We start from the raw sequence: 11869 nt of genomic DNA on the forward strand, positions 1-11869 counted from the left end.
ATCCCCCCCTGGGGGGCTGATTTCTCGCTTTCTGTCTCTATGTCTCTCTCTGTCTGTCTGGCGAGCGCACGCGCCGTATAGCAAAAACTTCTCCTAAATAAATAAATAAATAACGAACAACACATACTTAGCAGAATTTGTGTATCAGTTCATCGCAATTTGCTAAAGTTTTTTTGAAAGTTAAATCTCCCGTTTTGTAACTTTTTATCACTTTGTTAAAAATGTTCCAGTTGAGTTGGCATGTTTTATGATTTGCCTTGCTTCAGAGATAAGCACATTGTCAAAGATTAATCTAAAATTCCCAGGTGATTTTGAATTTAAAAGGTAGTGGCTAAGAGAGCGATATCAAAGGAGGCCAAGTAAAGAAGCTGTCATTTATGATATTTAAATGGTCCCTGGGCATGATGGTGCATGCTTGCAGTCCTAGCTAGGAAGCTGAGATAGGAGGATTGTGATATGATGAGATTCTATCTTTTTTTTTTTTTAAGATTGATTTTGGCAATAAGGCACATGTGCTCACCAGAGATACAGAGACAGAGAGACAAAAAATGAGAAGTAACACTCCTCCCCTCCAAGGTGGATGGCCACACCACAATGCCTTCTCCATTCTCCTCTTGGGATCTTGGGCATGCGCACACACATGCCCCACTTGAGTTTTAAGTTGCTGGGTCCAGGACTTGAAGTGCGGTCAACTATGTGGTAGTCCAGTGCCATAACCTTTATACCATCTGTGGTTCCAAGATGTTAAATCTCCCATTCTGTAACTAAATGAAAATTAAATTCAAAAAATATTTAGAAGGTCAGATGGTGTGTGCCTCAGATAATTAGATGATAGTTAATTTCCCAAACTTTAAGGTCCTAAAGTAGGTAGCTCTCAATGAATATAAACATCTACAAGGGTTTGGAAAGTCAAGGAAGAAACTAGTACTGAAACTGAAGGATACATGTTGGGCTGTTTTGTTTTGCTTTTTTTAATTTGTACTCGCAGGAAAGAGGCAGAGAGAGAGAGAGAAAGTGAGAAAGCACAGCCTATGAGGGACGGCCATTGCCATAATCTCTTCTCCACTTCCACTCACACATGTGCCAAACATGTTTTATTTGTTTTTTTTAGGTTTTTGCCATAGAACGCATGTGTGGCAACAGAGAGTGGTAGAGAGAGGGAAAATTAGACTAGAACTGCAGCTGGTCATGTGGGAGTCCCCCTGTGGGGGGACAGTTGTGCCACAATCCTTTCTCCTCCAGTCTCCTCTTGGGATTTTGGGCATGCACACATGTCCAGCATGACTTGCAAGCCACCGGGTCTAGGACTCGAACCATGATCAGTCATGGGAGTCCAGCACCTTAATGACTACTTCACTTGTTGCCCCCTGCTCCCCACCATTTTTTAAAGCCCCTTGGTCGGGAACTTGAACCATGTACTTAGCATATGGGATCCAGTTGTCTTAATCACCATTCCATGAGTCAGCCCCTGAGCCATTTTCTGTACATATGTGAGTCTGAGTTGTTTCCACTCACTAGTACCCTGTGCTTTTATCCTAGTGGGGCAGACCATCCCAACAAGCTGACAGGAACAGCAGTTTATTTCAATTCTGGCCACGTGTGGGCCCAATGGCCTGCTATTTATTTTTAAAATAATAATTTTTTTTTTCTCTAATGGCTTTATATACAATTCATGGTAACCCGATTTTAAGACTTTCTCTTTTTTTTTTTTTTTTTTTTTTTTTTTTACTAGTCTCAGGGTCTTGGGCACGCAGGCACACACACCCGGCATGAGTTTAAACTACCGGGTCCGGGACTCGAACTCCGGTCAACTAATGGGAGTTCAGTGAAATAGCCATTACGCTAACTGCTGGTCCCAGGAAAATAAGATCTTAAGTAAGGAAGTGATTATTTTGAAAGGAGCAACTTGAGAATGTATATGATTAATGAAAGCTTTCTAAACTAAATGTGACTCGTTTACTCAAGCATAATTAATTAATTAATTAATTATTTTAAAAGGATTGTCTTAGAAAAGTCTTGATTTTTGCATTCTTTAGAGGAAAAAACACGTGTTTGGTTCAGTTAAGCATCTTTCTATGATAGTACTTACAGAAATATTTTATAACATTGTCCTCCAGGGGGCGCTAAATCTTCAGTAAAGGTACAAGTTCATTTGAAGGCACTCAGATCAGTTAACAAAAGCAGTCTGACTTCCTTCTTGCTGCTGTGCATGCCTTCTAGAGCCCATACCCGAATTTCACATCTGGTAATTATCTCAGGCTTCTAGACTAGCCCTTACACTTTTTAGTTAGGCAAAACTGGATGTGAACAGGGCATGACCCCGGGGTGTGTGCCAGGAGACTAGGTTAACCGCATTGCTCTGAGAGTTTTGGGATTGGCTGACTTTGATCATCCCCTCCAGTAATCCTTTAAAGACAGAAACTCTAAGGTTTTCCAAGGACAGAAATGTGATTCCTGAGAACCCAATGATAATTTAATATGGGTTGGAGAAGGCTGTATCTCAAAATGGCAGAAGACCCCTCTTTCCTTCCTAAGTCCCACACGTGGCTACTTTCACTGCTGTTTTTTAATGCTATTATTATTTTTTATTTAATGAAATCATCATACGGGAGGCTGAAAATCTATAAATCTGCATAATCAACAACTTTATGTAGTAAGTCTATGATGGGAAGGCAGTATAGTTCAGTGAGCAAGAAGCCAGTAGGTTCTGGAGTCGACTGATTAGACCAGTCTCTGTTGTACATTTTACAAACTCAAGGATTCTGAATGAATAACTTAACTCCTGTGTCTCCAGCTTCTCGTCCACAAAGGACTATCCGTAGGGTAGTTGTAAGGGTTAACTTAAGACAATCCAGGGACCAGAAGTTAGCATAATGGCTATGTTGCTGAACTCCCATGTAGTCGACCATGGTTCGAGTCCTGGACCCAGTGGCTTAAACTCACACCGGGCGCGTGTGCATGCATGCCCAAGATCCCAAGAGGAGAATGGAGGAGAAGGGATTGCGGTGTGGCCATCCCCCCTGGGGGGTGATTTCTCGCTTCCTGTCTCTCTGTCTCTGTCTGTCTTTCTGGCAAGCACACGTGCCCTACAGCAAAAACCTCTCCAAAAAAAAAAAAAAAGACAATCCAAAGCACTTGGTTCATAGCCAGTGTTCCATACATTTTATCGGTTACTGCATGGTTTTGTCTGACCACACTGGTTTCAGCTTTTCTTTCACTTCTCCCTATGTCGACTTCTTTTTCCCAAATAGCTCCCAATACTGCTATCCCTTTTTTTCCCTCTACTTCTGTCTTCCCCTACATCCTCACCTTGTGAGATCTCATCAAAGTTTCAAGTATTATCTGTAAAGACACTTTAAAACCAAAATAGAACCCCACAATTCCCTACTCCTAGAACTAAATGTACTTTCTTTGACCTCTGACCAATGACAGGGTCACAATACCTTGATTTTGTGGCAGATACACTGTATGCATTTTTTAAAACTCATAGAACTAACTGTACACTTAATACTGATGCTTTTTTTAAAGGAGAGAATTTTTGCTATAGTCTCATGAGAAAAGCAGAAAAATAAAATGAGAAATCACCCCCCAGGGGGGATGGCCATGCCACAATCCATTCTCTTCCATTTTCCTCTTGGAATTTTGGACGTGCACATACACATCCTGGCATGAGTTTTAAGCTGCTGGGTCTGGGACTCGAACCATGGTTGACTACATGGGAGTTCAGTGGCATAATCATTATGCCATCTGCTGGTCCCAACATGGATGCATTTTTAAACATGTAACATATACTTTTATAAACCAAGCCAAGGCAATAGGAACACAAGAAGATTTGTCTCTGGAGACAGCAAGACGTATAAATTTAAATCCTACTTTCTACTTGGCAAATCATTGAAGGTCATTCACTTGCAATTTCTTCCTATGTAAATGGAGCAGTTGTGCCACCTTTTCCTCTGTAGTACATGCTTAGAGACACAATAATAGCATACAAATGCCCTGCACAGTATTTGCACACAGCTGATCATACATGAAAATTAGGACCTTTCTTTCTGGCATAGCTGTTTCTATATTCATTGTCTACCCCTGTCCACCAAAGGGTAGCCTTGAGGACAGAATCTGGTCCACCTAGCATGAGGTAGAAGATCAATAGCTATGGTTTTCCATTGTGTCTAACAGGAAGTAGAAGAACAACCATTTATTCTTTATGGCTAACTATAGCTACTTTTGGGCAGCATATGTCACTATTCAAGCCAATGTAAGCCTCTGAAAGATGACACACTTGTGTGTTACCTGGGCTTTTGCTAGGGCTCTGTATTTTAAAGTCTGACAGATACTGGTCAATAATTCAGCGTGGTCAATAATTCAGTGATTGCTCTTGCGTGATCAGTGGGGCCTAGTGCTACATCTTTCATTACAATAGTTCTTTAGGTTCAGAGAGTTGTCTGTATTTCTTTAAAGAAAGTGGAATGACTATATTGTGTTCTTGACCAATAAGTCACTCTGTTTTCCATGGTTCAAAGTGGAGCTTTTATTTGATTTTAAATTAAAAAAATAAATTTCATTATTAAATAGTGAGATGACTCTAACTAAAGTTCAGACAGTAGCTTACTCAGGAATATACCACCAGGGGTACTCTTAAGGGGGTGGGTCATCTAAACTAAAATGATTGGTTATGTCGTAGTGTTCGTTAAAAGTTCAACAGTGGTATCATTGAAAAGAAACTGAAATACAAAGTCTTAAATGTTTACAATGGATGGGAGAAATAAACACGGATTCTACTGCAGTTGCAAACTACTTTCTTCCTCCATGCCAGTCTGCTTGGAAACTATACCACAGTGCTAATGTCATCCGGCTCATCCGCTTTCTTTTGCCTGCTTGGCAGGGATTTCAAGTATTCAAGGTGTCTCCGGGCGTCTTCCTGATTTTGTCTCACATAATATACCACATACGAGATCACCATGGTGAACCAGCCAAACATGGTGACCAGCATGGCATAATCAGTAGTTTTTTTGGGGAGGTTACAAAGGTCTGCATCATTGGCAGCATTGAGGAATGGTCTCCCAGCGTGTTCATCCAACACGGACGTCTTACAGATCACATTGTGGGCTGTCTCGTGATTGGACGCCATGCTCCTCAGGACTTGCTGTAGAGTACAGTCGCAGTGCCAGGGGTTATTGGCAATTCTGGCCCTGGCCTTCAAGTTATTGAAGGCATTTTTGTGCACGCTTTGAATCCGATTGTCGGACAAGTCCAGAGTCTGCAAGGTTTCAGCTACTCCTTTGAAGGCATGCTCATCGATAAACTCAATGCCATTTTTGGACAGGTTGAGAACTCTCAGTTGATGGAGGTCCTTAAAAATCTCATTGGGGATAGATGTGATCTGATTGGAGTCCAGATACAATAAAACTGTTTCAGGAGGAAGATCTCTGGGTATCTCCTTGAGATTTGCATTACTACAGGTGACATTTAAACCCCCAGAGGAAGAACATAGACAGCCCTTGGGACACATACTGGCAGAATGAAAGCACAGTATCATAAGAACAAAACTTTGTAGGAGGAGACACATGGAGAGGGAACGGGTTAACCACAGGTCTACCAGATTCATGCTGGAATGTCAGCATAATCACAAGCCCATTCCTCATTTACTCCAACAAGCGTGGCAATGGTTCCAGCCTTGTCCACACTGTTGCTTTCCTTCTCGCGTAGTTCAAAAGGCTGCAATTAACACATGTGTTTCTTCATTATTCTTGTTCTTGCTTGGATACCTAAAGAAAAGGGAAGTAGATGCAATTAGCTGTTTTGCAAAGGGAGGTACACTGCAATTAAAAGTGCTCTCAGGCATCTGGCATTCTATGTGGGCAGGAAGGTTAGTTATGCAAGTAATTTCCATCAAGGCCACTGGGAGTTATCTGCGCAATGGGAGTCTCCCGTTCAGATCCCAGGTGCAGGGGGAAAGGACAATTCATGACAACATTTCCGAATTCTGTTGCCTTGTTGTTAGTTGTGCAGAATTAAAGCCAATGGTCCCAATGTCTCTCATTTTTGCTGCTCTTCTCTATATCATAGACTTCTTCTATTCTACGGCAAGAACATTTAATTATGTATTTCACCCTTTTATAATAACAGATGCATGAATGCAATCTAGCCCTGCACTAGGCAGCAATGAGAAATAATAGCAATATATCATGGCAAATGACCAGAGACAGGAATATCTGTCATGGAGTTTGAATGACTGCCCAATTTAGAAGAGTTTCTCTTAAGAAACATCTTATTCAAATTAAGAATTGAACGCATGTATTCCAACCTTCATAACAAATTGTTGCTGGGGGCTGACAATCAAGAACCTCCAGAAGAGCTGCCTCCCTTGTGACCTCCTGAGAACATGTTATACCTGGGAGGATGCTAATAACTGAATTTCCAAAGGATTCGCTGTTTTCTAAACAACCTTTTCCCTCCCCAATAGATTTTCAAATATAACATAAACCTATCAGCCTTTTTTATGTAAGAAGAAAATTAACACTAGCCTCTAAGACTTCTCTGACAGTACACATGTGCACACGCCCATGGAGTTAATGTTTGAAAGGGCCACAGCAATTGCAAAATTAAGTGATATGAGCAGATTATGAAGCTCACTCAACAGCAGAGCAGAGATAAGAAGACTAATTAATCTTCAAAACTACCCTCCAGTATGGAGAAATCAGGCCCATCTTTGGGACCAGTTCACAGACATGATGAGAGGATTTCAGAGATGATGTGACTTGCCCAAGGTCAAATAGCTCGTAAGCAGTTGAGTCAGAACTGAAGCCAAAGTCTTTGTTCTGACTCATTAATCTTGCAATTCTTTCCTCTACCCCCACAGTTCTTTTCCAATCCCATCTGCTCTGTGAGGACAGTCAGGATCCACAGCCTTGCTTCTGGTGACTTCTGATGCTATTACGTTGCAGCCCAATCCCTTCTACTGTGGGTCCAAGTTGAGGACCCCTGGGAGCGGAGCTGAGAGGCCCTGTGCATCGTGGAGGAAATCCATGCCTGCCTTCAGATTTTCTCTCAGGATCTCAGGAGCAAGAAGAGCATTCATCCCTCTTACAGCAGGCCTGTGTGCATGAGCAACAAATGACTTTCTGCAAACTTATCTTTTTAAAGATCCCATATGGATAAATATAGAGGGAAATGACTCCAAATGTTACCAAACTCACAGAAGAGAAGATTAATGTGACTTGAAAACATAATGAACCTGGTGGTTAATCATGAGAAAATGAGATTAGCAGCCGCAGAATGGAGTGAATGTGCTTTTGGAATCCTCAGTCCCTTAAATGCCAGAGAATGCTAAAGAAGGACCCCTAGGTTCACTCAGCCATCCATCAACAGCTCATTTCATTTGCAGTAGTGTCCCTCCTGGATCCGGCGGCTTAAACTCACGCCGGGCGCGTGTGCGTGCGTGCCCAAGATCCTGAGAGGAGAATGGAGCAGAAGGAATTGCTGCGTGGCCACCACCTCTGCTGTGTGTGTGGAAGTGATTTCTCACTTTCTTCCTCTATGTCTCTTTCTGTCTCCCTGACGAGCTCACTACCCTATAGCAAAAACCTCTCTCTCTCAAAAAAGAAAGTGTCCTTCCTTTTCCTGGTTTTCCTTCAAAACTCTATTGAATGACACTTGGGGACTCCAGCAGTTATCTAGATGGGTGTGAGGAAAAGCTAAACAGGTGCAAAGAGGAGAACACTTAGAAGGAGAAGAGAGAGGGACAAGGTGAAAGACGCTTGGAGGATGAACTGGGGGGACACGGGAAAAATGAACGTGACTCGAGAAAAATAAAGGAGTCTGTGTCAACTAAGGGACTTGCAGAATCGTGGGAGGTTTCCCCTGCGAGGCACTTCGCATTTCTCCTGAGATTGAAGAGTTTATCTACAGAAATGTGTTTCCAAATTCAGACCAGCAGCTCTATGATGGCCAGGACTTGTTTCTGCCTCATGTGGCAACAACCGTAAAGAATTAAAAAGGGAAAAGCATGCTGCATTTGTGTTCCTGCTTTAACCCTAGTGCCCTTGGGCAAGTCATTCAACCTCAGGAAGCCTCATTTCCTTATCTTCGTATAAAGTCACCGAAGTACAAGATTCATTTGGAACTTACATGAAATGATCCATGGAAAGCATTTAGCATGTGCCCAATAGGTAGTAAAAGCTCAACACTTGCAGCTGTTTACAATTTTTATTCCCAGTTATAGTCCCAATACTTAGCACAGGGTTTGGCATGTAATAAATTCTAAATACATATTGGTTGTATGAGTGAAGCAGTGAAATATGGACAAGTCTAGCTCTACTTTTTCTTTCTTATGATGATTCTTTTTCTTATTACCATTATTATTATTATTATTATTATTATTATTATTATTATGCCAGCGAGAGACACAGAGAGAAAAAGTAAGAAATCACCCCCTCAGGAGTGGGGGAGACTATGCCACAATTCCTTCTCCTCCATTCTTCCCTCAGGATTTTGGGCATACATGCACATGCATCTGGCATGATTTTCAAGCTGTCAGATCCAGGGCTCAAACCATGGTTGGCCAAGTGGGGGTCCAGCACGTGAACCACCATGCCACTTGCTGGCCATTATTTTTATTCTTTTTAACATGAAAAGTAGCTTATCTAATATTTACTGGTTTTATATGTCAACACAGTGGACTTTGGAGAAGTCACATGTACAGACTCCTAGGAGATAGAAGAAAGGATAGAACTCTTTCTCGGCAGCCTCCTCTAAGCTCGGTCATGTTTTTTCCAGAATGGTCTGTCATGTAGTCATGGTGACAAATAAACAGTTGGAACATATGTTGAGTTCTCAACCTCGGACTGTAATCCCTCTTGAGATAGGTTTCCTCATATCCCAAAAGTTTCACCCATACACTGGGTGGAATGCTTGTTAAGAGCTCAAATACAGAGTATCCCTTGCATTCAAGGAGGTAGGACTCAAACTATTACACTTTCTATAACATTTGATGAAAAGAGACTAAAACCTTCTGGTGTTGGCTAGATTGCTGGGCTGCTGTGACCCAGCCTCTAAAAATTCCACGCTCAACAAGGATAAAGTGACAAGAGATGCAGGATGTAGAGACTGGATGTTGCTAATGTCTAATGTTTGTGTCTTCCCATGATCCCCCTCTGTCCTTGAGAACTCCCTCACTCACTGTGCCATGTAAGGACACAGTCAAGATTGCTATCTACAAACCAAGAAGTGGCCCTCATCAGACACTAAATCTTTAGGCACTTTGATCTTAGACTTCTTAGACTCTGGAATTGCGAGACATAAATTTATGTTGTCCTAAGTATCACAAATGGACTAAGACAGATGTCCAGGAGGCAGACAACAAGGTCAAAGATATTGAGTGAAGGTCATCTTCACCAGGAAGGATGGAAGAGCTGTCTTTTTATTCCATCATGCTGAATCACTAGTTTCTAAAGATATTAACAGCTTGAAATTGCCTTAAATTATTGGATAGGTCAACAGTGGCTTTTGGAAAAAGAAGACATGGGAAGATGTACTTCAGATATTAAAAAAAAAAAGGTAGATAAAACTTCTGACATCAATTATTATCCAGCAGAATACAGAGCTAAGAAGGAGACTGAAAACCTAACTCCCCCTGCTGCTCTGTTGTGAGTCAGGTCTACACACATAACCAAAACAGCAAACAAGCTATGCTGCTGGGGAAAGACTGCTTCTTCACGAACTTCAGAAGGAGTGGATAGAATGTAAACAAGGACCCGGGGTCACACAGGTGATAGCAGAAACAACAGCAGCAGCCACTGCCTGATCTGTGAGAAAGAACAAGATCCACCAAAGGGAGAAATTGAATTAAACAGTATTTTTTTCTACCTCTCAATTCCCTCCTCTGCAATTCGCACGGGATTACCCTGTTCCCATCCACGCATTCCGTTCACTATGTCTGGGTCAACCAGGATACCACAGTGTTCCTGGAGGTGTTGTTCAGGGATGGGGTATGTCCCAGTGGAGGACCCTCTTAATTCCAGACCTGTGCCTTGCTCATGTTTTCCTGCTACACAGGTTTCTGAGCTGTTGTAATTAATGTCAGCATAGGGCAGCAAAAAACAAACACTGTTTCCAGAAGAAAAAAATAAAATAGTGCAGACTGCCCATTCAGCAAGAAGACAGCTAATCCACTGGCTGACAAACAACTCTGTCTTGCTTTGAATTTCTTTTCATCATTATGAGAGTCTCAGGGACACTTAGGGATTCCAACTGAAAGTTTATATGAACCCTTCTGAGATAACTGAGTGCACCAATTCACAAGGAAAGATCAGATACCAATTTGCTTCAAGCACATTCTATGCAACCCTAGTTTGATGAAAAAGGAAAAAAAAATAATAATAACCAAAGACCCAAAGAAGGCTTTTAAATTCACAACATAGAATTCGAACAACTGGGGAAGACTATATACATTTTAGTACTAAAAACTCAAAACTTGCATATGCTAAAAAGTAAAGCCATCCACAAAGTCAAAGGATAGATGGCAAAACAAAAGGTTGGTTTCTTTAATATATAAAAAGTTCTTACAGTGGAATAAGAAACTGATTCAATAGAAATCAGAGGGAAAACAATGTGTACCATCGGCAAGGTTTATAATATATACGGTACATATAAAATAAACCAGGTGGAAATACTTTTATCTAACAAAATAAATTCATGGTTAAGTACCTATAATTTTGGTTAAAAATAGGAAGAATATCTAGTGTCAATGAAGGCCTGAAGAACAAGGCATTCTCGGGAACCAGCAGTTAGCGTAATGGCTATGTCGCTGGACTCTCACGTAGTTGACTGTGGTTCGCATCCCGGACCCGGTGGCTTAGAACTCACGCCGGGTGCGTGTGCGTGTGTGCCCAAGATCCCAAGAGGAGAATGGAGGAAAAGGGATTGTGGTGTGACTATCCCCCCTGGGGGGTGATTTCTCGCTTTCTGTCTCTATGGCTCTCCCTGTCTGGCTGGCAAGCGCACGCACCCTGTAGTGAAAACCTCTCCAAAAAAAAAAAAAAAGAAAAAACCATGTCTTTTTATTTTATACTGTTTCAATGGTTTTAACTTTTAGTGATAGAAAGATGTTTTATTATATTACATAATTTTACAACACGGATAATGAAGAAAATAACACCAAAGGACCAGGGACTAGTTGAAAAACTAACTCACTGTTAAATGCTTCCGAAAGTAAAAGTAACTCTTTAGCTACAACAGTGGCCAAGAGGGGGCAAGTGAGAAGACTATGGATTTTAAGAAGCAGAATTTGAATCCAGATGAGAGACCGAATATTCAACAATGGCCAGACCAAGTGTCAGAATAGAACTCTGACCCACAACCTGCAGCAACTAGCCTTGAAAGCCAAACCACAACCTCTGTAACAACTGGTCCAGCAAATCGGCCGAGACTTAGCAAGAACTGACAGGTTCTCTCAATTTTTTTCACCCTGTTTCTGACTTAGGATCAACTAGAGAAAGCCAGATATGTATCCCTAGCCAATTACACAGGACCCCCCACACACAAACACACTTAAATTTGGTCTATCTCTAGCTTCCCCATGCTAACAGCCCCCAGGCAGGGTGTACCTGAAGCTACTCTCTTTCCACTATACATTACTTCAAGTCACAAACATAGTTCATTTAAACCAAGGTAAAACCACTTTGTCCATCCACTATGTCCTCTTCCTCTGTGATCCTGACACAAAGAGGAGGGGAAAGCAGTTGAATATTAAATGAAATCCAGGGACCAGCAGTTAGCATAATGACTATGTCGCTGGACTCCCATGTAGTTGACTGCAGTTCGCGTCCTGGACTCGGTGGCTTAAAACTCACGCTGGGTGCGTGTGCTTGCG

General features: G+C 41.7%; 1 protein-coding gene across 2 annotated transcripts in view; it reads right to left on the minus strand.

Moving 5' to 3' along the window:
• Nucleotides 1-4514: 4514 nt before the first annotated feature.
• LRRC3B (leucine rich repeat containing 3B) overlaps nucleotides 4515-11869 on the minus strand; it is a 99374-nt gene continuing 92019 nt past the window's right edge. For both annotated transcript variants that reach the window (XM_006153315.1, XM_006153317.1), the window contains exon 2: nucleotides 4515-5765. In XM_006153315.1, the coding sequence (XP_006153377.1) occupies nucleotides 4826-5605 (780 nt within the window). In that variant the 5' untranslated portion in view covers nucleotides 5606-5765 and the 3' untranslated portion in view covers nucleotides 4515-4825. The remainder of the gene's footprint in view (nucleotides 5766-11869) is intronic.

Source organism: Tupaia chinensis, unplaced genomic scaffold (genome assembly GCF_000334495.1).
Source record: "Tupaia chinensis unplaced genomic scaffold, TupChi_1.0 Scaffold000368_1, whole genome shotgun sequence".
Classification (NCBI taxonomy): domain Eukaryota; kingdom Metazoa; phylum Chordata; class Mammalia; order Scandentia; family Tupaiidae; genus Tupaia; species Tupaia belangeri.